This window comes from Copadichromis virginalis, linkage group LG23, assembly GCF_057382275.1.
Source record: "Copadichromis virginalis isolate Kocher_CV1m ecotype Utaka linkage group LG23, C_Virginalis_male_GT1.1, whole genome shotgun sequence".
Taxonomy (NCBI): Eukaryota; Metazoa; Chordata; class Actinopteri; order Cichliformes; family Cichlidae; genus Copadichromis; species Copadichromis virginalis.
The window spans coordinates 32,279,644-32,306,753 of NC_140639.1; the positions used below are offsets into that span (position 1 = coordinate 32,279,644).

Here is a 27,110-nt window from a genome sequence, read left to right on the forward strand (position 1 = left end):
AAGATGTCTATTAACCCTCATAACAAAATCCACGGGTTTTTTTTTTTTTGCTACATCATGTTGTGTATGACATATTTAGTGTATCGCATTTGATACATCGGGTGTTTTTGGCACTTTTTTGTAAACAATGTTATTTTAGACAAAAAAATAATTTTGTCCATAACATTTTGAAATTATGGCAAGTATTGATCATGTTGATGAGATCTCAGGTCTCAGAAACTGATACTCATGTATCAAATATAATACAAAGGGCATTATAGGGTTAACAGCAGCTGGTATCCTGTATGTTACATTACTGCCCATTTCTAATTCCTTAGGCAGGAATTGTCATTTCATTCTTTGAAAAAATTCAAAATCTTGTGTGCTCTGAGAGATGTCCTCTTAGCTGAATATAGCTATCAATGTCCAGAGATGCACTCTAGAAAATAAAAAAATTTTTTTGGTCCAAAAGTTTGCCATAGTGAGGTTGGATTGCAAAGCAAAGACAATTTAGTTGACTTTTTGTAAAAGAAAATATTCACTTTCAGTCTAAACACCTGGACAAACTACTTTTAGACATTTGCATCAATGCATCTCTATAGGAAGGAGTTACATCCAAATGACTGAACTTCAGTCAGACAGCTAATGTTTGAAATTGGTGTTTTATTACAGAAGCATAATAGTCTTTAGGCTTCAAGCTCAGCACTCATTTCTCAAATAAAATGCACATAGAAATTGGGGTGTGACAATTAAGACTAACACCTAGTGTTTTTTTTGTGTAAGGATTTTCCTCAGCTGTGTCTTTGTGTTTAGCATGTGTGCCATGACACTGTCTGCTCCAGCCCACCTACCACAGATCACTCACAGGACTACCCGGTCTCTGCAAGTTTCACAAAAGATCAAAACTTAAATCTAGAATGGAATCTCCCATTTTTGAGCAAGTAATCAAAGAAGTGATGAGAAATCCCCACCCCCTCAAAAAATTCAATAATCATTCAAATAAAAAAATAAAAATAAAACAAAAGAAAATGCAAAAAATAAGGTGAGAGTTTAGCTATGGATGATTTTTAAGTTGCTCTTGGAGCTTGCTCCAGCAAAGCCCTCATGTCCAGTAGTGCATCCTTCATATTTTGGATCAGATGACGTGTGTTTAGTCTCTTGTGGGTGTTGGAAGTTGCCATCTCAATGATGAAGTGACTGTTATGTACACTGTAGCACAAACTGTATCCAGAGTTTTCATCAACCTGATGGACTCCCACAGAGCCGGTATTGGATGTCACCTTGTGAAGAGAAATTTAAGTGAGAACGTTGCTTTACAGACCTTTAGATAACATTGTGAGTCCCACCACAAAATATGTGAAATGAAATGTTAGAGATGCAACTAAAATGCACTACTACTTTAATTCAGTCATGTTAAAAGTGTCAGATGTTTAAGAGCTGCGATGACTTAAACATTTCTTCCAATTTAAATCTTTGTGTGAATGTGAAGAAATCTAGTCTTAAATAAAAAGGTTCATTTTTAATACAACATCAAGAATCGGGCAGAAAAATGATCGCTCTCATGGACATGAGAATACTTGCACCCTGCAGCCATCCACAGTTGTTTGTGGGTCTTTCTGCTGTATGAAGTCACTGTTGGGTTTTATGGATGTCTTCCACTCCAAACTGACTTCTATATATTATGTTCAATATCAGAGTTTAAAAGAAATGTAAACTATACAATTTTACAAAGGGTCTTCTTTAATGATGATTTCTTCCACTTTAGTATACTTCCACTGGTTGAGTATTTTTTTATGAAATTTGAAGGAACATTTAAATAAATGTCCAATTTTGTTAATAACTAAAATATCTGTAGACACATACAACTGATGATTTTTTATAATTTTTAGATTTTTTGGACATTACATAATGACCTGCAAGGACTTCTGCTGGGTAGCTATTTAATCACATGCATGTGTTAGTGAGAAATATCAGTTTTACCTATAAGCCCTTCACCAACATAAACAAAGCAACATTAATGTGTTTTTACCTGACTTGCGGCGAATTGGTAGTTAAGGATTTTTTTGTATGAGATGTCTCTGAAGATGTCAGGCATGGGGAGTTTATTCTCAACAGCTTGCAATCTGAGAGCAATGATATGGGCTACAATATCATGTCCTCCAATTACCTGTAAGAAAAGAAAAATACTACATATTTAACCAACAACTCTTTGGGATACTATTACATGTCTGTCACACTCATATCTTTAATTAAAGATTAAAGACACAGGACCAAGTTATGCATTGCAACCCCTAACCCAATTTAAAATAGGAACTTGGCCTAGTTCTCTATTATGTGTAGATGAGTGTGGTTTATACATAGAGTATACTTAAATGGTTTATAGGTCAATGTTAAGGGATGTTAAAAAAAAAAGAGAAAAAAAAAGGAGGAGGGGGGGGGGGGGGGTCAGGTACAAGGACAAGAATGAAAATAAGTGGTGGCTCCATCACCAACTACAGGCACTGCATGAACTTGTACACAGAAACACTTTGTTGCTTAGTAGTTAAATAGCCCACTATTGTTCTGACCTTGTCAGTAGCACTGAAGTACACACTTTGTAGTTTTATTAATGCAGTCACACTGTGTATTCATTTACAATTTTTTGAAGTGATGTGAATATTCAACATTATCTAACAATCAAACAAAAACGCTTCCTCGATCATGCCAGCTTTATATTCATTCTCGTTAGATGAATATTTGCAGCAATCTCATTGAATTCAAATCTGAAAATCTACAAAATTACAATATGATTAAATAAGTTGATTAAAGCAACGTGACGCCGCTTTTATATCCGGTGATGGTATGCAGTACAGTGCAGCCAGATCTCAGTTGAAAAGAGGCATCAGAGAGGCCAAGGCAGCGTACAAGAGAAGGATCGAAGACCACTTCACCACCAACAACTCACGACAGGTATGGCAGGGAGTTCAGCACTTAACCAACTACAAACCTGGCAATACCACGTTGACTGAGGGTAACGCGGAGCTTGCAGAGGAGCTGAACCACTTCTTCGCACGCTTTGAGGTGAAGGGACCAGAGGCAGCAGCAGCAAAAACATCGGACAGCAGCAGCCCAAGCCTCATAGTGCAGGAATATGAGGTGAGGCGCACACTGAGGGCAGTGAACCCCAGGAAGGCCACCGGACCAGATGGGGTAACCACAAAGGTCCTAAAAGAGTGTGCAGACCAGCTGGCTGGGGTCTTCACTAAGATCTTCAACACTTCACTGTCCCAGTCCTGCATCCCGCCGTGCCTAAAGTCAGCCACAATTGTCCCACTGCCAAAGCGTACTAACATTAGCAGCCTCAACGACTACCGACCAGTTGCTCTAACACCTGTTATAATGAAGTGCTTTGAGAAACTGGTCCGACGTCACATCATGTCCTGCCTGCCACCCACACTCGACCCGCTCCAGTTTGCATACAGAGCTAACAGATCAACTGAAGATGCCATTGCTACAACGCTCCACACCACCATCTCTCACCTGGAAGTGCAGGGCCGTTACGCCAGGCTGCTCTTTGTTGACTTTAGCTCTGCTTTCAATACGATACTCCCGGACAGACTAATAGATAAACTGCTGGAAATTGGACTTCCTTCCACCACCTGCCGCTGGATCAGAGACTTCCTCTCAGACCGTGTACAGAGAGTTAGAGTGGGGCCTCATCTTTCCTCAGCCCTCAGCCTCAACACCGGCTCTCCACAAGGCTGTGTACTGAGTCCCCTACTGTACACTCTGTACACACATGACTGTGTTAGTTCCCACCCAGACAACACAGTCATCAAGTTTGCAGATGATACCACTGTGGTGGGGCTCATCTCAGGGGGAGATGAGACTGCATACAGAGCTGAAGTTCAGAGGCTGTCAGATTGGTGTGCAGACAACAACCTGGACCTCAATACCACCAAAACAAAAGAACTGGTAGTTGACTTCAGAAGGAGGAAGTCCGAGCTGCAGCCTGTCAGCATCAACGGGGAGTGCGTGGAAAGGGTCTCCAGTTTCAAGTTTCTGGGTGTGCACATAGACACAGACCTCCAATGGAGCTCTAACACCTCTGCGGTCTTAAAGAAGGCCCAACAGCGTCTCCACTTTCTGAGAATCCTCAGAAAAATGGACCTGAAGAAGGAGCTGCTGACCGTCTTCTACCGCTGCTCCATTGAAAGTGTGCTGACATATTGCATCGGTGTGTGGTTCTCCAGCTGCACCACAGCACACAGAAAGGCACTCCAGAGGGTCATCAACATGGCCCAAAAAAATCATTGGACATCCTCTTCCCTCCCTGAAGGACCTGTACAGCACTCGCCGTCTCAAGAGGGCACGCAGCATCCTACGGGACTGCACACACCCAGGACACCGGGTGTTTAAGCTGCTGCCGTCTGGCAGGAGGTTCAGGCTGCTGAGGTCCCGAACAAATAGACTCAAGGACAGCTTTTACAACAGGGCAATAGCCCTGATCAATGTAAATAGCTGACCTGACTGGATACCTCCCTGGACTTTTTAGGGGGAGGTAACAATGTTTAAAACGATAACAATAATATTTATATTTATAACAAGGTGCAATAATAATTAATGTGCAATAATAACAGTGTGCAATACACATACACTTATTCTTCTTTTTTATACTAAGTTAATATACTGTGTTGTGTTGTTTGTTACGTTGTGATGTGTCATATCGTGTCGTGTTGTGTTATATGTAGTGCCGACGTAGGACAGTTTTTCCAATTTCATTGTACTACTGTACTATGTATGACTGTGCAATGACAATAAAGAGTTATCTTATCTTATCTTAAATAGGTTTGAAAGGCTGAGAAGCTGCAGTCAATCCTTACATCAACAAGGGCAATGCAAAGCATTGACAGGGGTGTGTAAAACACACTGCCTCTGGACTCTAGAGTACAAAGTGATTAATCACCCTTTTGAGTTCGCCAAGCCAGTGGTTGCCAGTGGTTCATGGTTGCCAGAAGAACGGCACTTGTGTGACTGCACTGTCCAAGTGTACAATTTGGTGGCGAGGGGTTGTTTTTCAGGAGTTGGACTTCCAGATAATAAATGTGCTTCTAAAAGAACGGTCAGAAATTCCCATAAACACACTCTTAAACCTTGTGGAAAGCTTTTGCAGCAGAGTTGAAGATGTTAAAGCTGCAAAAGGCTGGCAACATTATGTTAATAGATTAAGAATGGGATGTCACTCAAATTCAATGCGTGTGAAGGCAGGTGAGTAATATAGTATAGTTGCATCTACTCCATTTTCTAAGATTGATGGTAAGACCTGTCTAGTTTTCCCACCAAAGCAGTGGTGCACATCAGTACATTGGTATACCATGCTCCCACTATTCAACTGTGTAGGTACACAGGTCTTCTTTGCTTCTCTAGAGTTCTTTTTCGTTGTCAGATATTTTCACTGTCACACCTTTGAAGACTGATGGAATAGGTTATTATTATACTTTAACAAATTTTTATTTGATAGAGCAACATGCAAGAGTGAAAATTTAAACTAATTCAGAGTATATGGAGAGAACAGTTGCTGCCAGAAGATATAAACTCCACAAAACTGAAGAACTAAATGTTGTAAATGTTACTCACCGCCTTAATATTCTCTTTGTGTGTTTTTATGGCTTTTTCCAACAGATCAATCTTCTCCGTGTTCTGTGTAAAACAGAAAGATGAAGTCTGGTGAACTGCTGTACTCTGACCCAAACACAAACTGTGTCAAATACCGAGCTGAGAATGACAACATTGTTTTAACTGTACATCTATAAGTATGAAATAAAGGTTTATATTATGGAGAAAAAAAAACAACCAAAAAGCACGAGTATCAACAGTACTCCACTTTAGTGCTGTACACACTCAAAGGTACAAACAACAACTGTCCCTGTGCAGATATTTATGAACCTGATTGTAAGAGTTGGATTTAATGTTACCCATCTTGCCAGACCTGCTTTTGAGGGTCATCAAAGGCCTTGACAAAGGCAGCTGAGACACTTGTCGTTGAAAGCAGTAGGGACACACGTCCACGCCTGAACATTCGCTGGCTGACAGCTTCATATGATGCACAGACCTGCTTATTCATCCTGTCAAGAGAAGGGAGAGAAAGATTTTCCATAAACTGCGTTGCAACAAAGTTCTAAAACTTACTGACTCATGAGAGAAATACTGGCTCTGCGATGTAGTAATTCCTCCTTCCTTTGGGCTAATGTAAGCATACTGGCTGAGATCACAGCAGTTTTTCCTCACTATAAATGCCAGAATTTTAAATACCATATGAAATACATTGTGGGGCATCCCAATCTCTCCAAAGTGCTTATAAACTATGAACAAGCTAGACATCTCATGTCAGGGAGTGTTATTTCACATATCTCCATGTGTGAAACATTCTAGTAAAGCTGCTTGTCTGTCTGTCAGATCTGACAACATTCTGCATACACATCTCATTCTCCATGAGGTTTCAGGATTTCACCTGTAGTAGGCCAGCTGTATGGCCATTTGGATGAAAGCATCAGGGCTCATGTTGTGGGCCTTCAGATAATTTTTCCCAAAGTGGTCAAAAACCAGAACACTCAGATCAAAGTTTTGGATGTTTCTGTAGTTGGAGGAATGGAACAAACATTATACAGATGCAATAACAGACTGTGTCAAACACAAGTAACCATTGAATACACACAAATGCCATTTTGGTGCACGAGGCGAGATTATGGTTAGGCACTTTGTTGATACTTGACTTGTGGTAACAAACTGTAATAAAGGTCAGGGATATATTACACACTATTAATTCTAATTACAGAAAACCTGAACATATTCACATCTATTAATTGGGTGCTTTACATACATTGAGATTTTTATGCAGCAAGACCAAAAGCCACTTTTTTGTAGCTCACTTGAGTTTTATGAAGGACAGGTTTACACCAACACAATAAAAATACCACAATGTATTCAATTTTGAACACATTTGTTGCTTTGTGTTGTGAAATTTATTTTAAAACTCACACAAGATGTGTTGTGTGTAACATCCCATTTTGTTTTTCAACATCATTTCTAAGTGCAATATAACCTTTAACCATATTCTTTTCATACATATAACCAAATGTTTTATTTGTTCTAATAGCCATGCCTTAGCCCTAGCTTTGTTAGTGGATGACAGTCTTTTCGTGCCAGATGTGCAGATGTTTGTTCAACATGAGCCATATTGAACAATTTAAAAGTGATATGTACTCACCTGTCCATGCTCCTTTTAGCCTGCTCAATGATCTCTTTGATATCAGGGGTGACATGGAAGTGTAGTTTCTGGGGCATAGGTAAAGGCAGAATGGAAGCTTGCCTCATCTCTGGCTTCTTCCTGTTTCAAAAATGAGGGCAAATACATTTGGTGGAACAATATCACATGAAGTAACAAACCAAAGGCACCATACAGTATGCCAAACAAACAGAGCATGTGCCCTCCTTTAATCCTTAAGTCATGAAGGAGGTGATGTTTGCACAGCCAAGTGATCATAGCCCAGGCGTGAACAATTAAATTCATTCATACCTTCCACACATAAATACATACATGTACCCAAATTGTGTGATTCACGAAAACCATACATCTGTGTTAATGCCATGTAATGATTTTAAAATTTAACATCTGAATTTTCAGTAATGTCACAACAAAAGAAAAAGCCTAAATCTACATAACCGAAAAACAATTTGGTTCCACTTACATGGATGCGACAAGATAGTCAGTTAAGGCCATACTAACTGTACCATCAGCAACAATATGAATCAGATTTAAACCCCATGACCCATCTTCTGCAACAATTATCTGAAAGACAGAAACAGTATTAGGATTTAATTGCAATTGTGTTGTCTCCATGTTTGCAATTTTTATGATCCTACCTGTCACTAAATGGTTGTGGATTAGAAACTAACATACCCCACGAATATGCTGCTTTACACACATTTGTGCAGTGAAACAAATCTTTTTTTGGGAGGGAATAGCACATACTCAGAGACCTGGCAGATAATTCTGGTGTTGGCCAGAGGGGCCGATGGTGCGATATGGCAGCCTCGCTTCTGTCAGTCTGCCCCAGGGCAGCTGTGGCTACAACTGTAGCTGCCTCCACCAGTGTGTGAATGTGAGAGTGAATGAATAGTGGCATTGGTAAAGCGGTTTGGGTGCCTTGAAAAGCGCTATATAAATCCAATCCATTATTATTATTATAATTCAGGAATTTGAAGAAAAAAAAAAAGAAAAAACTACTTTCTTACTTAGAAACCAGGAATGTCTGCTGGACATACCTCGGGTATAGAGGAATACAACAGAGGAGAAAAAACAAACAAACATTTTAGTCAACTAAAACAGATTAAAGAGGTACACCATGATATCTACATGAGTCAAGTCGCTGTACTGTAACATTTTTGAACTTTTTAATTACAAAAATGTAATTTAAACTTACATTGCAAGACACGGGTCTTCTGGGGTTTTTTTTTTTTTTTTTTAAAGGCAGAAAGATAGCAAAATAAGTGAATAGAGTAAAAGGCCACGAAATAAAATGAACACTGAATTTTTCTCTTTAGCTACATTGTATAAAGGGTTTTCCTTAACCACATCATTACTCGAGAAGGTCAAGTATACAATCAAGAGATCCCTTCATGTATGTAAATACAGAAGGTTATTCTTAAGTTTTTCAGTTTAACCAGTGATTTGCACCTTATTGTATAAACTAGAATAACTGGAAGAAAACAGCATGGAGAAGGAAAGGAACAGCTCATCATCGTCTGAAACATTTCACATCAGTCCTCAAACATAGTGGAGCCAATGCTGTTGCACAGTTATGTATGCATGGGTCACTAGTGTTTATTGACTGATAGAAGTAGCAGGAAGACAAAAAAAGCAATTACAAGCATAGATTTCAACTCATTTCTACACAATTTTAATAAGAAATTGTATAAGAAAATACCCACCCACCTACAAAGACAACATTTTGGATGGCTTCATTAAGTATACTAAAGTAAATTCATTCATTTTCTTCTAAATATCCAATTCAGGGTTGCAGGGGGGGCTGAAGCCTATCCCATCAGCCACAGAGTGAGAACAATTCACACTCATACCTAAGGCAGACGGCTACGTGCACACGTACACGCATCGTTTTCGTTCCGTTTTGGCCTCCCGTCCACGGCGCTTTCCCCAAAGAAAAACGCAGCGTTTTGAAAACCCTCTCGAAAACGCATACATTTCAAAACGGAGCTGTCCCGCGTGGACACTCAAAAAACGCAGACTTTCTAAAATGATGACGCATTTTAGTCATGTGATGCAGGCATGTGACCAATTTTTAAAAAAAGATAGCGGAGGGCATTATACAGCAGTTGTTTTGTTTGCTCTCAATTTTGACAGCCCTATTAAAGATTTGTATCAGTTTGTACATGCTGCAGATAGCTTTTCTTCAAATTATTTAATTCTCACTCGCTTTGGCAACTTTGTACTGTTGTGTTACTGGCAGCAACAACTCCGCCTCATTGTTAGTCTATTTAAAAAGCTTGGTGCTTTCCCTCGACCTTTTGCCGCGATGTTTCAACGAGCTGATAATGGATTGGAAAACCAGTAACTGCTTACTGTGAGGCAACAGTGAACCACTGAACCTCCATGTTGCCCATTAAATAAGTTAATGAATATCAGGTGACTGAGGGGAGCCAGATGGGAATTTCGCCCCCCCCACACACACACAAAAAAATACCACATAACCATCCATTTCTTCAGGCAGGTTGTTTCTCACCTGCAGTGACTTGTCAAACCAGCGGTTGGCACTATTCCACTGGCTGCCTCCTCCATGTGTTATTAGGTGGAAATCACATGTGACGTACTTGTCAGACTCTCGAGGTATGGCTCTATCCAAACACAATGTGAAGATGCTCCTTTCAATGGCTGACAGTGATTCTTTGTTTGTTTGATCTACAAAAAACAAAACCAACCAAACCCAATGATTTTTAACAGTTTAACAGATCTTGCTATGACAGAGTGTCTCCATCACAGACCGCATGAAGCAGTCACAGGTACACATGCAAATACACAAAGGCAAGTAACACTATACAATTTCACCCCTCACTTATGTGCAAAAAAAAAAAAAGTTAACATTGCCCCAGAAAGTTAATTCTGTTCACCTGAAGGTACAGTTTTCAGCAGGAGAAACATTTCGTCATCCAAGTGACTTCTCATCTGACTGCAGGTTTCCCTAACCTTACCTGGATAATTAGGCATGCATCAAGTCAGTTAACATCGCCATCATTCCTTTTCTCGTCTCTTTTTTACTAGCGTGACCAGGGGTGTAGGAATTGGTTGATCTATTTATCCATACATTCATAAAACACACTCACCAACTAGAGAAGTGCTCAGCATGCTCTTCCCCACCCAACCTCAACGTTTGTAATGCAAAAATAGGGGCACCTTCTTATTAAATAGTATGTTCATATGCACGTCCAAGGTCACACATATTTTAAAATGCACCAAAGTTTCCTCTTTGGTGCATTTTTCATCCTAAATGAGACATTTTGGTTTAACAATAAAATACCTTTGAATAAACAAAATTACTGGTCGAAAGATTTTGTTGAAGTAATTGTTACAATTTGTGAAATATTCATTAATTAAACAGTAAACATGGCATCTGGTGAGAATTTGTTATATATTCTTTTAATGAAAATGCTGAGTGGAAATGATGAGCATTTTAAAAGATTGTACCTCTTGTATTTTTTTCCTCCTCCCATGCTAATCCAATAATGGCTGATACTGATGGTGTAGGAGGTCCTCTACCAGCATAACTAAAGCATGGTTCAGGGTCAAGTTTTATAAAAATTGAATCTCTGACATCTAATCTTAAAACTGGAGTGGATCTTTCTCCTGAATAGGAGCTGGTTCTACAGCAAATAAGCCTGTAGTTGAAAACATGGTAGTATGATATTTAAGCTGTGATGGGGCTGATCATTCTGGACTTTGTGGAAAATGATTCTAAGCAAGTTCTTAATTTATAGAGAAGAATATCACACTGCTCAGCCTTCCTGGAAAAGTGTACTCCAGAGTGTTGGAAAGAGGCTAAGACTGATTCACTGAACTAGAGACACAGGAGGAGCAATTTAGATTTGAGTTGAGTTCAAATATCTAAAGATTCTGTTCTCAAGTGTTGTCAAGATGGAGTGAAACAGATCACTAGATTAGTAGCGAATTATGACAAAGAGTTGACAGTGAAAGCAAAGAATTCAGTCTACACTTGATTTTCTAGCCCTCACCCAGTGTCATGAACTCTGTTTACCAAAACAAAGATATTTTGGGCACAAGTGGGAGAAAAAGGTTTCCTTTCAATTGCTGGGCTAGGTTTGCCAGAGGTTACTTCCTGTTAAATAGTAGGTCTTCCTTCCCATTGTCAGCAAGCACTTGCTAAGGGAGGATTCTCTGATGTTTTCTCCACTATCATAGGGTACTTACAATGAAAAAGTGCCTTTTTTTAAACTTTGTTTATTGAGTGTTATTTCAGTGTTGTCCTTTTAGGATAGGACCCTGGGGTGTGCAGTATTGATGGTTGCCCAAGTCTAGAAGTTTGACTTGTAATCTTTTTTTCCCTCTTTTCTATTTTTTTTTTTTTTTTTAATTTACTAAGGAAAATCCTCTTGCTTCATTTTACAAATTCAGTTGTTGCTAACAAGCTAGCTTTGGCTCTTCCATTCACATGTTTTATTTACCGGCTAGCCAGGCTGATAATAGTCTTTTGTAACTCTGTAATTGTAACCTGTAAATTGTGTTGTTGTAATAATTAGCTGAGATCCACTGCAAACTAGCTGGGTCACCCATTAGAACCTGCAGCACCATGATGTGCACTTAGCCAAGCTCACCAAGGTTGCAGAGAATAACGATGATGTGCTAGGATGAAATAGATGCCAAAAATGTTTTTCTGTGTTATTTTCTGGTTCATCACATCATAGAGAATGCAGATTACCCTTCTTTGCCAAGATCAGTTACTGTTGACCACTTTATGTCACACACTTTTTTCATTAGTTTAATCTGAGTTAAAGCTAAGCTTGGCCTTACCTTTCATACTGAGATATGCTTTGCTCCAAGAGTCACGATCCAGGGTGGTGAGGATACCGACAGGCTCCGTGTTAGTCTCTGATGTGGAGGTGCAAATGCTCTCCATCTGAACACAAAGCTGATCAACTGTCAGCGGAGTCCCATCATTGTGGTAGACCTCCACCACAAAGAACTGATTCAAAGGGAGGACACAGATTTATAGCATTACTGAGCACATGCTTCCCATCCAACTCAGCACTACATGCCTTACATTTGGGTAGTGGGACTAGGTGAACAGCCCACTCCTTTGGCCAACAGCAAAGAGTTTTTCAGCTACTCTTTCAAACATTTCAGGTAGTGTTCAAGTGTCTGCAGAGAGGAGAATTGAGTTGGGTTCCACTTGGTTTGCTTGGATTGTCATCTCTGGCAAACTCTCTCTTCCTATCTGGGGTTCAACTTTTGACCAGGGGGACTGTATTCAATAAGGGTCGCCAGGCTAGGCCCCAGATGCTAACCAATCTGCTTTGGTTATGAGTGAGAGGGAAAGATAACTGAAACCATACTGGCTGGATTAGTAAGGCCCACATCAGGTGCTAGGGAACTGTTGGAATACTACTATGGAAGTAACCTCAGCGGAAGAGGGTACATGAGATGGACATCAACAGTTGATGCCACCGACATCAACTGTGTGCAAGGAGAAGAACCATTGTAGAAGAATAGGCCCCTGCACGGTATGCACCACTGGCAGATAGAGGAAGTGGCTGACATCAAGAAATCCTACCAGTGGCTGGGAAAAAACTGGACTGAAGGATGGCACAGAGGCACCTCTAATGGCAGTACAGGAACAAGCTCTAAGCACAAGATCCATAGAGGCTGGGTCTACCACACCAGGTAAAAACCCCAGGTGCAGGCTGTGCAAAGATGCCCCTGAGACAATCCAGCACATAACAGCAGGGTGTATTATTGAGATTGACCAAGCTAAGATCCTGTAGGACTTGCAGATACAGACAGACAAACTGGTGATAGCTTATCAACCGGACATGGTAGTGGAGGACAAGAAGAGGAAGGAAAATAACCTTTGAGCAAGGGAGAATAAAGACCATGCAAAGATAGGGTATGCGTGAGAAATGGAATCCATTTGACTGTTTTTTGTAGGTCACGAGTAGTGTTTATAGAGCAAATATTAAGCTAACATTATATAGTACAGTGTGTTTTCGCAAGTCAATAGCCAGGGGTAACAAACCTGTGAAGATGTTACTCGCTACACTACAATATTCAAGCAAATAATTAAATGTCTTTTTAAAAAGGTGTGCTCATTTCACCCATTTCCTTATACACAGTAAACTATTCACTCATCCGTGTGAATTTGAGTGATATCCCATTCTTAACCCATAGACTTTAATATGTTGGCCCACTCTCATTAGGGATAAGAATAGAGAATCCCAGTAGTTCAGTTTGTTGGAATTGTTAGCTCGCTTGCCATAGAGTCCAATCAGCCGATTTCATTTTGTCTCAGAGGAGGAGGAAAATAGTGGCAGTCTACAGCGTGGATATAAACATTACTTTTATTTCTATTCCACAAAAGCACAATGGCAAAGTGTATACTGCATCCAGGACAGAAACAACCGCATTATGCTTTTAACACAGCTTTGGCTCTTTGCAAGCATCTCCACAAAGACTCTGGTAATATGTTGTGCAAAAAAAAAAAAAAAAAAAAAATCTTACCTGAGAGTTATATGCCACTGTGATGTGTTTGGGTGGATTGCCGATCTTGGCATGGAACACCACCGAGTCCCTCTCCAGACCTGGGATGCGGCAGGTTGACAGCAACTGGGAATATTGCTCCATACAAAGAGGTTTCCCTCCCAGATTCTCAGCTGGTAATGTTTCACTGTGAAAGACACAGCCTCCATCAGTAAACCGAGGTGGGCTGAAAAATAGAGGCAATACACAAGTACCAAAAACTACTAAACTGATCTCTTAACCACTTTTCTTGTTTTGGTGTCTTTTGGAACATTTTGATGGAATTAGAACTTACGTTATTACAGGCATTTTTACAAAACAGACTCAGTTTCAGAGGCTCCCTAATTAATTTTACCGACTAATAGTTTCATGCTCAGGTGAGATCAGTTTCCTCATTATTTATTCTCAAAAGGTCCTGTGAGCATATGACGTGTTAACTGCACTATGGCATCTTAGATCTCTGGAGATTAATTAATTAATTAAACATTAATTTGATTCTGGTACTCACTTTTCAATGGTTGTCTTAAATTCCAAAAGAGCTATTATTAGTTTGGCTGCACACCTAAGCAGCAAACCCCCCCAAAAAACAAAACATGTTAGTCGTTTTAAAAAGCTATAAACACATATACAAGGTATCATTTTTGTGTTAGAGTGTGTGTTGGTTTACCTAATTTGTCCCTGTTTATCCCTGAAGTCCAGTCGAGGACACGCAATCGGGACATTTGCGTTAATCACCACAGGGCTCCGGTTCCCAAAGTATTCCAACTTCCCCCACAGGTCTGTCGTCTACACACAGTAGCAGGCTGTTAATTAATCCTGCAGAAAGCAGCTGATAAAAATTAGTGTCATCACTTGAGTTTCTAAGATGTTGCAAAATTTCATTTAAGTGTTCCTACTCTATCTGCAGTTCTTGACAAATTTACACCATTTTCTGTAATTGGAGTATTTTCATCAATTACTATAACTACAGCTGTACATTCTGCCATTGCCTTTAATGATAAGGCTCAGGGCAAATAGACAAATTATACATCAAATCACATTTTTTTAATTAATGGAGTGCAGTACCACAGCTCACTTAAGACAGTCAAAGAATTATATTTTATAAAAACACTTATAAACCAAAAATATTATGATTAATGTATATTACTTCTAGACTAAATATTACTTTTGCTGCTGCTTGTGAATAGCATTCACTCAATTTCACTTTGTTAGTGATAAACTAGTTTCCAAATCAGGCTGTGGGACAGTGTCAGACTTGAACACACAGAGTAAACTTTAACCCGATGCATATAAACATTTAAGTTTCAAAACTCTGATGGGCAGCTGTCAGATTAGAAACTGATGGCAGCACTTGAAGCACAGTGAGCAGTAAGACAGATTTATATAACTTTCACTTAATGAATTATTTCCCCACTTGCAATGATCAAAATACAAGTTCTCTTTTGGATTTACGTCATCACATTTGCAGCAACAGTGTTTCATTTTACTGTTTAATGCAACATTGTTAATCAATAAGACCAATAAAGATTCATTTCAACTTTTCAATCACAGTGGTTTTCAGTTACCAAATGTTCTGAAACAGAGCTGCTTTGTTTGACACAATACATTTAATTATCAGTACTCTTCATTGCTGCCTGCAGTTTTTAGGTTTTGTGAAGCCATATAAAGAAAGACTGGGTATGTTGAAATTTCTTCATAGTATAGTCCTCTGGAATAGCATTTCTATAGTACTTTTCTATTTTTACTAATGAATAAGGCCTGATGTTTTTTGTTCTAACTGATCCTACCTGAGACCTTTTTAATTCCATCTTCTTCCTTCCCTATAACATGATCATTCATTTTCAGTCAGTTCCCTATGTCTGGTCACTGCAACTTGAACCTCTTTAGTGGCAGTAAATGAGCTCACCCAGTTGTCAGTGTTGCATGCTTTCCTCTCCAGGCTTCTCTGCAGTTCCTCTCCAACCCCTCCTCTTTTCATAAAGGCCTCAACCAGCTGTTTCGCTCGCTTCCACTCATCCTCTTCTATTATGGGCTCCAGGGCACTGAGGTAGCCCTCACATGTTTTCCGCAGAGGGGGGGGACAGGTACCCTGGGAAGTCCCTTCTGCTGGTTCAAGTATCTGTCACTAATAAGAATCACTCGTACAGGCTTCACTAACTGATAAGATCTGACCTGGTCTGGAGGATTCATCTTCCCCAACTTCACCTGGGAGACAGAAAGACAAAAATACACGAATATAGAATAAAAGAAGATCAGATAATAAATCCTGAGACTTTTACTAGCATTCATTTGGTTAAAACATGAAAAATTGCTTCTGTTAATTATTACGTTAACAAAAACATAAAACCTCACACATATTTATGAATACAAGGTAATGGGCTTTTGTTATGACTTCAGTAAGATAAATCCTAAACAACTACACTGAATTGCTTACCATAATTCTGCTGAAGATTCTCAACATTGTATTTTCAGGAAACTCGCACAGAATGAGGCTGGAGTGTATTCACCTGTTTAACCGGCAGTTACAGTGCTGAAAAAAAATGCCAATAGACAAATAACTATCCTGAATCATTTATTGTTTGGCTTACACAGACACATCCCCATTAAGGTGATAACTGCTGAGGTAAAAACAAGCAGAAAACACTCCAGGGCTGCCAGTTTGTTACTCCACAAAAATAATAGCTTTCAAGCACACCTGCTCTACATCAGACACTGGCTGTGTCCCAATTCAGGGTCTGCACGCTTGAAGTACGCATTTCAAGTGCGGTTACGTCACCGCCACGCCACGACGGCTGTCCCAATTCGAAGTGTACTTCAAATGCGTCGATTTCCCCAAATATCAAGCGTGGTCTGCTGCACGCTTCGTGGTCCCATATATCCCACAATTCATAGCGCGGCGGTGGGTGTGGATAATTTTGCCGCAAAATGCGGCAGACGGGAGCGGCCGAAGAGGGTTTTTTTTTCTTCCAAACTTTATTGAACTTATAAAGCGAACAGTCAGTCATTCCAGTTCAGTTTGTACAGTAGACATACAAGGCAAATAAGAGTAACAATATATAGTACAATGAAAAAAGGATAAATAAAGGATAAAAAAAAAAAAAAAAAAAAAAAAGGGGGGGGGGGATGTGACAGACTTCATAACAACTTTGTACTTGAAAGTTGTGACAGCTCATTCGTTAAACATTTCTGAATGAATTTCAATCAATGATAAACCTTTTTTTTTTTTTTTAATTGGAAGTTAATTTAAGAGTTAAAGTAATATTCAATTTCAATCAAAAACAAATTAAATGATGGGGTTGAGTTTTGAAATTTACATTTATGTATATGGAATTTCCCTAATAAGATGGAGCGGCCGAAGAGTGAACTGTCAAAAGTACTGAATATGACGTCACTTATTTATGTGCGACTGTTTAATAATCTCTCACACACACACACACACACACACGAAAGGAACTTACGCAAAGCAAGGGGGGGGGGGAAGACTCCTACAAGAACATTTCAAATCATTAGCAAAGCACTTTTATTAAGTTAGTCATGAATCGATAAAAACAGCACATATCTGCCAAACATTTACAAGCAAGAGAATTTTTACTGCTAAACAAAGTTAAAAGAACATAACCATTCTGTAAACATGCACATTAAATATTGTGATGAGTAACCCTTTCAGTAGTAGGTCCTTGTGCAAATCAGTTTACTATTCCACTACAGGAATCCTAGGGGTCTCAAACAAGCATCATAACAATCAAATGTGTATCTTGTCCTATGAGGATGAAGCAAATAAAAACATTTTGCGGCTGCCTTCAATGAACTCTCATGGACCAACCGTGCAGATAATGCAGCTGGTGGAGAAAAAAGCTTGAGCTTTGGATGTTACCCACCTGAACACAAAAGAAATGTTTCAGTAAGAAGTTGAGCAAATAGATTGAGTGTTTACTGCTCAGACTTTATAGTAATGATGCTTCTTTTACAAATATCAGCAGTGGCTAAAGCATCATAAAATAATAAGGTAAGTCATATTAGGCACTACTTTTTACAACCCAACTGCCCAATCACTTATGTTGATTTCTAACAAGAATGTATCATTTTGTTAAAGAAGTGTAACCAAAATGGTTTGACTGACTGACATACATTTAAATTCATATTCATGAGATGTTTAGACATTCTGAAAAATAAAGTGCTGTCCATTTTTATATTTAGTTATTCATATAGTTTATGTCAACAGTATTTAGTTGATGTACCAACCTATTGGTTTTTGTGTGGTATTCTAGGACATTTGTGAGGCACTGTGCCCCTAGTCCCCTGCCTGCCAGCACAAAAATGACGTCACCGACAGGCACACATTTCACTGAGAGACTTCTCCATGGCATCCTTGAGGCAGCATGCCACTTGTTAGTGGTAATATCATAGTATTCTACTGAGTCAAGGCCACCTGGAAAACAGGGAATCCCCCCCCCAAAAAAAAAAAAAAAAAAAAAAAAAAAAAAAAAAACCCACACACACAAACAAACAAACCACCATGCATTATACAGACCTACTAGCTATGGCCATCGTGATAAACTACAGTAGTACTTTGATTCCTTAACACCATTTTCTTTACCAGTTGACCCTTCGCCTCCAACAGCATAGATCTTGTTGTCGATAACCACTAGCCCATGGTTCTTCCTGGCAACCCTCATTTCATGCAATTTTCTCCACCTGGAAGGTTGTAGCAGAAAATAAATATAGTGTAGAGGAGAAAAAAAAAATCTAATGCGTATTCTTGAGAGTTTTATGACCCTCTGAATAAGCTTTTAAGGGAATTTATTCAGCAAGATTTTCAAATGTTTGATAATGACAACCTTGGTGCCGAAAACCGATGTCCAAAGCAAAGTGTCAAAAACCCTAAAGTTCCCGGAATTGTCATTGAAATCTGGTTCAAAATTAATCTCCAAATTCCATTGTTAAAATGTGCAGCTTCAAAGCAGAAATAGACTGGTTTACACCCACGTACAAAAACTATTCTATAATCAGTTTCTCTGCTTTGACATGAAGCCTTGAAAACCACCAATGGTTACTTATGCTATGCCCCAATTAAGGGGCTGCATGCTTCGGAGGCCGCATTTGAAGGCCGTTTATGTCACAGCCAGGCAATGAAGGCTGCTCCAAATGAGTCCTTCATTTCCCTGGACTTCGTGGCCCAACCTATCCCAGAATTCATAGCACCTCCCAGCCAATTCCAGTTTCCAATAATGGCGGAAGCTAACTAGTTGTAATATTACTCTTTTCAATACTTTATTATAAAAATATTATTAATAATATAAAAATACTTTTCAAACACTGCAATGGCGGAGGAGCCTGGCTAAAGAGTTTGAAATATTACAGTTCTCTTCCATAGTGTTGATTTTGTCGTTTCCCTTGCTCACCCCAAAAAGTCACAGCTGATAGCTGCCCCATCCTGAGCCTGGTTCAACCAGAGGGTTCTATCTGGTTAACAGGAGTTTTTCCCTTGCCACCAACACCAACTCTCTCCACTATGGTAGGATCTTTACTATATAAAGCACCTTGAAGTGACTGTTGTGATTTGGTGTTATATAAAATAAAACTTTAACTTGACAGAGTTTGTACCAACCAATCATCCTGCTCCTAGTATTTTATTAGCATTACTTAGGACTAATGAGAAGGTATTGGCCATGTAGCCATACAATCTATGGATGAGCTTATTAACAATCTTGATAATGTATCAATTATATAATTTTATTATATAAATAGAATTAAACTAAAAGTTCAGAAAACTTTACTTCTGACTTCGAATTTGGTCAAGATTTTTAGAAGATGCATTATGGTATTATTTTGAAATCCCATGTTTTCACAAGTTTTGGTGTCCTTGTTGACCACCTGCCGGGGTGGCTATAAGATCCACTGTGCACTGGGAGAAACCTGGAAACCATGTATTTTTACACTGGCGTCCACTGTGGCCAGTACAACAACAGTAACTTTTGTGCTTACTTATGCAAGATTAAAGCTACGTTCACACTGCAGGCGAAAGCTGGGAACTGTGTCATAACTTTCAAAGAGGTCCACAGCTGACCCACCTGCAAAAACAATACATAATATCAGACTAAAACTGCTGGGAAGACAACGTTGGAGAAACGTTAACATTTTATTTGTACTGTATAACCTGCAGATTCTGACAGAAATCTGCAACTATCCTTTGAAGCACCGCTCCTCTCTTAAACAGCAATAAGGATCATTATTAGGTTATTTACATTATTATGTAAATAACAAAATAACTTAAAGCAAAAATTGGGAAATATGAAGTCCGAAGTCTTTATATTAAGGGCCATCAGTCAAACAATATAGTTTGCTCTGGGTCTAAACAGAGTGCGTTGTGTGTGACGTCTTCTTTTGCGCATGCGGCCGCTTTGAGCGTTCACACTAGAGCGCGTTTGCTGTCGCATTTTATTTGTAGTGTGAACGAGCAGACAAAAAACAAAATAAACAAAAACGGATTTGATCAAAAAAAATTGGAATTGAGCATTAAGACCTGCAGTGTGAACGTAGCCTAATACTTCAGCTGCCACTTTTCTTTTATCTAATTCATCAAAATTCCAGCGTAATGCAGGAACACCATGCACAATCGCCAGTGACACTGGTCAGTCATGCAATAAAGTGGTATACATTTAGCTTTAACTTTGCTAGCCTCCTGATGCCCATTGATTCATACACCTCCTTTAAAGCACAAAGTCCCAAACATTGCAAACATACACAGACAAAAAAAAAAAAAAAAAAAAAAAAAAAAGCAGCATACAGAGCTGTAGTGACTCACTGTTGTGTGCTGGGGTCATAGACCTCACAGTTCCTGAGGACTCTACCAGAAACACTGTTGCCAGTCAGTCCTCCACAAACATAAATGAGCCCATTGGCCTCCACTGAGGCATGACTGCAGCGGGACACTAGCATGCTGGTGTTGACCTGCCATGACTCTGTCATTGTGTCATAACTTTCAAAGAGGTCCACAGCTGACCCACCTGCAAAAACAATACATAATATCAGAAACATATGCTTGCAGACATGGCTAGAAACTTTCCCCACTGATAACAAGTTATACTACATTCATAGCAAAACTATAGCAATTCACTGCCCACAGTCTCTTCAAGAGATACACATATCACCATGCATACCCGCTTCTGATCCTCCAGATGTGAAGATCTTGCCCTCAAAAACACAAGCAGACATGTTCTCACGAGGTGTTGGTGGCCCTGGCCTGGAGCATCTATTCCTCAGAATGTTGTAGAAGTCTTTGTGTTTGATGTGAAAGCTGTGTGAGCCACCTAAAATGGAGCCCACCCTATTCTGGCGTTTTGACAGTTTGCAGTTGATGCTCATCCAGCTGTAATCCTGAATGGAAAGCAATACCAACACTTGTGTAATGATTAGAACAGACCTGCTATTGTATGGAACTATTGAAAGAAAACAACAAAACAAACAAACACCGAAGATTAACCAAATCGTTATTCTACTAATGTGCACCACTATTTAGCCTCATTTACTGTTTGTTGCTTCGTGCTCATCTTCTCAATCTTATTTCCCCTTAACCTTCCACCAAAAATGGCTGGCCTGCCTTGAGCTGGAAGTCACTTTGAGAGTTTTTCCTCCTTATAGTAGGTTAAAGGTAGCTCATATGTAATCAGTGGGATTCCTCTACATTTACCTAAGGTGGCAATGTAAATAAGCATCAAGCAACTGCTAAAAAAGCACATACCCAAACGATATTACACAGTCTGAAGTGATGCCCCTGTGGCTAGAATTGGTAAATATTTGTTGTTACCTTGGGGTCAAAGTAGTAGCAGCGGTTACCATTAAACAGACCAATGCAGTTGTCGTACTTCTTGCGACGTGGTTGGCTGAGCTCTCCAAGGTCCCACATTGCACCTAAGGCAAAAAGCAATGAGGGTTTTTTTGTGAATGAATAGATCCATCTACACAGTGGAAAGCAATATCGCAACTATTTGAACTTTGCCTGTGTCACGTGACGAGCCAAATTACCAATACTGGCCATTTAGAGCAACAACATATACATACACACAAAACCCAGAAAATATTCCAGCAAAACCCTGGAATTCAATTAGCCACAATATTATGTTGAACATGTATAACAGGTTTTACTGAAATTCATCAGTTTAAACTTTTTGCTTCCATTGAATGATGCAGATCATTTCATTGGGAATGTTGGTTACGCCACTGTTCTTGCATGAATGTCTTAAACTTGAATTTGAGTGCAAGCTCTCCATTTTGCTACTCACGGGTGATCATCTGTAAACAGTGTGGGTTGTCCTGGAAGAGCGGCTCAGTCTTTACAGTTTCTGACAGGAAGGTTTTGGGGACTAGAGGTAGGCGAATGCACCTCAAAACATCCACAATATGCTGTTGTCTACTTGGGATGTTATACTTTAGCCAGCGCACTGCAGCATCATAAACCTGAATGGAGCAACATGTGGGAACAAAGGCTTTCTACAGTGTTTTTGTTTTTAAACTTGCTTTAGTTAAATTTCAGGTCTAGTTTGATTTCAGTTGGCTACATTTTTTTGTTTTAAATATAAAATTTTAGTCGACACTGTGGTACCTGTGTCTCACAGTAGACAGTGAGTTTGTCCTGGTGCAGTAGTTGCGCGAGCTGTGCAATGTCCAGATTTAGAAATTCATCCAGTCTGCAGACATCAGTAAAGTGGAGATAGGAAAACTCCTCTGCTGCTGCCTTCAGCTCTGGACAGTTCATGCGGTCTGAGAATACTGAAATGCCTGCAAAAGCACAGAACAGGAATCACTCAAAGAAATCCACAATGGCAGGTCTGTGTTTCTGTTGTTACCCAGGCAGTTTGTTGCATCAATCTGTCCAAAAATGAACTTCGCACACATCATCTTCACTGGTTCAATCTGGTACTGGTTGGCCACATTCAGCAATGACTCTGCATTAGTACTGTCCACTGTGATTCTGGGACACGGCAAAACACAAAGTATGAAAAAAGAAAACAATCTTTTATTGCCATATGATGAGTGTACTGCAAAGTAAGGTTAATGCACTAGTTATGTTAAGGCTTTCTGGTTTAAAAGTGAATAAAAATGCCATGTTCTCTCCTATTCTTTTATTTACGGCATGTGTTTAGAGCCAAGCATTTATAAAAAAATAAATAAATTTAAAAATTTAAAAAAAAAAAGGCTTGCTCTTAATCCAGTGCATTTGTCTGGCAGAAACCTTCCTTATGCCTTTATCTGCATGAACCTGTGTGTGCTGTGACTCAGCCACAGAAAAATGATCACACTTAAGTTCTTGTGAAATATCTAAGGTTTTCATTCCATGGCCAAGCATTGCACTATTTCACACTTTTCAGCAGAAGAGAGATCCTTTTTCTTTCCCATATAGCTTGAAAATGGTGGTCTGCTTAATAATGTGGAACATACTCTTTAGTAGTTTTTCCCCTCTAATTAGGCTCACCTGGTAAACTAATAGTCACAGGTGTCAGAGATTGATTTTAGTGATCCAAAGAGCACTGAGACACAGTGCCATCCATGCATTTAATTGAAAAACATCATATCTAATCTTTATGACACCAAATACAATTTTCATAATAATTTGGAACGCGGTGTAGGGATTATTCTGTGCAGAATAAGACTTGTGACACGTCAAAATCCCATTTTATGTGAGTGCACACAGAGTCTGAAGCAGAAAGCTGGCTTAAAAGAAAAAAACAAAACAAAACAAAAACTGCTAACCACTATTGTGATACCCATTACCACTGACTGTAGTTTTAAGCTTTGTCAAGCCAGTTAACACAAACAAAGCCTTATTGGGTTCAACTTGCTTCACAGTATAGCCCTGTTTTAAACACACTTACTGTGAGGTATAAATATATTCAAGCAACAGCTCAAGAATCTCAGGCTCAACACTCCTGAGCTCCACCTCAGGAGACACAGACTCCTTCATTCTGGCTGAAAGTGAAAAGAAAATCAAACAAACAAATAAAACAATTAACAACAATTAACAGAACTACATCAACAGCCATACGCGTTTCAGAAATTAGCCATCTTTGTTGAAATAAACCATTGAGCTTTTGTGTTTGAAGCCAAATGCAGTCCATTTTGTTAAATGAAATGTATATTGTGAATTAAAAGGAAGGCAAGCAAAACCAGAGTCGATTTACCATTATGTTCAACTCACACAGTTACTTAATTTTAGTCTTTACAAGATATTTACATTTTGGCTCACATGGTTCTTTTTCTATTTTACTCAACCTGAGGGATGCTCCTCTGATGTTTCTCTGGAGACAGTTTTGTAGTAAGGCCTCAAGGCAGAGTATTAATGTGTGTTCTTTTGTGTAGTTTTGTGTTATCCTTACTGGTGAACATAAGTCTGAAGACATGGCTGGCTGCAGCTAGCACTGCTCTGTGTGCTGCAAGGCGTTTTCCCTGAACCACAAGGGTCACATCACAGAGGCTGCCCTGGAGAAAATCAGTCATCAAAAAGGTGTACTAGATAGCAAGTTCAACTTTGTCAAACTTTCCTTGTGTTTGACCTAAAGCCCCAGTCAGAGATTACCAATGTAGCGACGCCAATTATTTAGTCGGGTAAATCAGAGTTTCCTGTGTTACTTTTGTGACACAGGAAATTCATCAGTAAAATAACATCAGTATGCGTCGCTAACCCGTCAACCTTGCTTTGTACTACAAAGCACAAGAACCAAGACGGGAACAACCACAGTCGTGCCTTTTGGCAGCATTAGTCTACAGGCTTTTGTATTCTTAAACACCCACCTGTTTTCTCACGTGGTTAAGGAATCCCATGTAGTTGGTCAGACATGTGCGCTCTCTGATGGCACTTTTTCTGTTATTTTTCTTGGCACATGATGAGGAGGCCATCATCCCATTTATGTCGGCGCTACTGTCAGAAGATATGTTTCAGTAAACAGTTTCTCTCAAACTCCTTCCCTTCTGCTGCTCTTGAACCAGGTGAGCAACACTCAAATTTCCTCAGACATGCAATATCAAAGATGTCGATATCAAAACACAAACTTGCTTTCACAGCACTACTGGGCCACTTGTTACTTCCATGTCTGTTTTATGGATGCAGGAGCTTGACAGGTTACAGAGAAGGAGATGCCCCAACAACTTGAAAAGTGAGACGTTCTGGAGAGCACTTTCCAATAGCTTTGTTTCTTGTTCTAGCTTCTTTTATCCCCCTCCCTTCAGTTCAAACACACATAGTTCAGGAGAAGACTAGCTCTTAACAGCCTCCAGTACCAGTACAAATGACGTTGGCCCCCAACAAACAATGTAGAAAACAATAGTTGGGTTGCGGTCACGTGGTTCTGATGACGTGCGGAGGCAGCGCGATTTTTGAGTGGAGGGCGGAAGTAAACATGGAGGACACTGTGGAGAGTCAGGAGAGCAGCTATTGTGCAACTTTAGACCCCGTTTCTCGGGAGAGATATAAACAGATAGTTAAAAAATATATCGGACGTGATCCGTATTCTTTGAAAATGTCCGAATACACCACAGAAGTAAAGGATTTGCCTACTATCGAGGCTGTGGATATCACCAACTACTTGGTCCTCCAGACTTCTTACTACACTAGGCAGCAAATGAAAGCTTTCAAGAGTCTGGAGGCGTACAATTTTTTTGTCAGCGGGTGGGTCCACAACCTTGGAACAAAACGTCTCCGTGATGGATACAGTTTGGTGTTTGCAAGGGTGAGTGTTTGTTCTTATATTGCTTTATCTTAAACACGCTAACAGTTAGCGGTAGCGGCTTTAACGTCAACAAACATGCCACATCCTTAGGACTTCGTTAGAGTGACAGTTGTTTGTTTCAAGGTAAACCATTCTCAGCGGTCTAACGAGACACCTCTGAAGACTTGGGTAATTGCAAAGGAGGATGGAGAAGTGATTGCAGCTCATTGCAATTGTATGGCAGGGTTAGTAGCCTGTTCTCCACTGTCACTAGGCTCAAATCCGGGCTCTCAGCCGTCTGTTGCATATCCAAAATCGCCTCTGCACATCGATGCTGTTCTGCCTTAAGCTTCATTCTTTTCTCTCGTTTGAGAACTGATTCCGATCTGGGTTTTCGTTCGTAGCCGAGATTGACCGTCGGAGCCCAGTCCTCCGACTCTTCGTCATCCAAAGCACTTGGGCAGCCTATAGTCCCAATCAAGTCAATATTAGACTACTAACTTAAAAGCACTAAGTAAACGAGAATTTAACGACTACCTAATGCTAATAAGTTCGTTTGCAAACATAACATTACCTCTGACGAAGTGGTCGCTGCAGACACGGGCATTGGCAGACTCTGCTCCTCCCGACTGTAAACGTAAATTTAAAATCCATTTTTTCCTACGTTTTTCGGTTAGAATTTTCCATTTTTCTCCTCTTCGTTGGGCTATTTTTGGTACTCTAAAATACCGTTTATCAGTTTCTCTGGTCGACCTACTGGAGCATCCGTAAACACAACAGGACATAGGCATTTTGCGTACTGTCTGTCTGTGATTTTGCGCTTATCTTTTTCACTTCCGACCGCCAGTCAAATTTCGCGCTTTACGTCGACGTCACGTCTACGTCAAATGAAACCTAGCTATTAACTAATTTTTGGGAGAAGTCAGCTGGAAGGTAGTGCCAAATCCTAATTACATAAAGAGCAATGAAATAGCCAGACATCACCTAGCAAAATACTTCTATTGTTTTGCTATGTTTGATTGGGTAGGACCTTCAAAGAAAAAACAGTCTACACAAACACTTGGATATTAGCTGGCATGCTATCCATTGCTAGCATGCCAGCTAACTCTAACTGGCAGACAAGAAGAAACGAGGGAGGAATACAGGGCACGCGCACCACAAAATGGCGAATTTAATGGTGGCTTTAAAAAAGCAAATCAGTTACCTACCTGCACCCGATCTCTCAGATCAAGTGCAAGAAAGCAAAGCTCACTTTTATACTACAGGAAGTCCCGCTTTGTAAGGGTCAAGGCCGTGACCTTGTTTACATCCGTGCCATACTTGCCACTTTTAACTCAAGAACACTCAAACTGAGCACGAGGCCCGGGGGCGGAGTCCAAGTGTTGGCGTTACTGCATGGAACGTGAACGTTGTAATGTATGCACGAGACACTTTAACATTCCACTGGCACAATGTACATTTTCAGACTTTAAATGTAAAATTTCCAGATTGTTTTATTTAATATACTTAATGTTTATAATTAACTATTTACTGTATATAATATCCTGTTTATGCACAGTAGTAGAGGACCGTTTCAGTGCACGTCGTACTCTAAAGTCTAGTAAACTCTAGTAAAACTATGCATGTGA

General features: G+C 39.7%; 1 protein-coding gene and 1 pseudogene across 8 annotated transcripts; both read right to left on the minus strand.

Annotated features, from left to right (window-relative positions):
* Positions 1 to 586: 586 nt before the first annotated feature.
* LOC146681396 (carnitine O-acetyltransferase-like) lies at positions 587 to 16,272 on the minus strand (annotated as a pseudogene). The gene is made up of 14 exons (XR_014917846.1): positions 16,215 to 16,272; positions 15,687 to 15,985; positions 14,448 to 14,566; positions 14,289 to 14,342; positions 13,763 to 13,928; positions 12,059 to 12,230; positions 9,759 to 9,934; positions 7,707 to 7,807; positions 7,226 to 7,345; positions 6,470 to 6,592; positions 5,948 to 6,083; positions 5,596 to 5,658; positions 2,009 to 2,146; positions 587 to 1,259 (listed from the first exon to the last, which is right to left on the minus strand). The product of XR_014917846.1 is annotated as a carnitine O-acetyltransferase-like (transcript).
* Positions 16,246 to 26,853, minus strand: LOC146681397 (kelch-like protein 7). Of its 7 annotated transcripts, none has more exons than XM_085447568.1 (13): positions 26,735 to 26,853; positions 24,569 to 24,692; positions 24,154 to 24,256; positions 23,653 to 23,746; positions 22,627 to 22,751; positions 22,383 to 22,558; positions 22,063 to 22,237; positions 21,588 to 21,691; positions 20,941 to 21,157; positions 20,586 to 20,787; positions 18,378 to 18,475; positions 18,023 to 18,209; positions 17,284 to 17,658 (listed from the first exon to the last, which is right to left on the minus strand). In XM_085447568.1, exons 2-13 carry the CDS (start codon positions 24,674 to 24,676, stop codon positions 17,592 to 17,594), a joined length of 1,656 nt encoding a protein of 551 aa, XP_085303694.1. In that variant the 5' UTR covers positions 24,677 to 24,692; positions 26,735 to 26,853; the 3' UTR covers positions 17,284 to 17,591. The 7 variants fall into 7 exon arrangements, with proteins under 7 accessions (XP_085303697.1, XP_085303694.1, XP_085303695.1 ...); XM_085447569.1 differs by having other exon boundaries at positions 24,569 to 24,695; XM_085447567.1 differs by having other exon boundaries at positions 26,691 to 26,853.
* Positions 26,854 to 27,110: the final 257 nt, after the last annotated feature.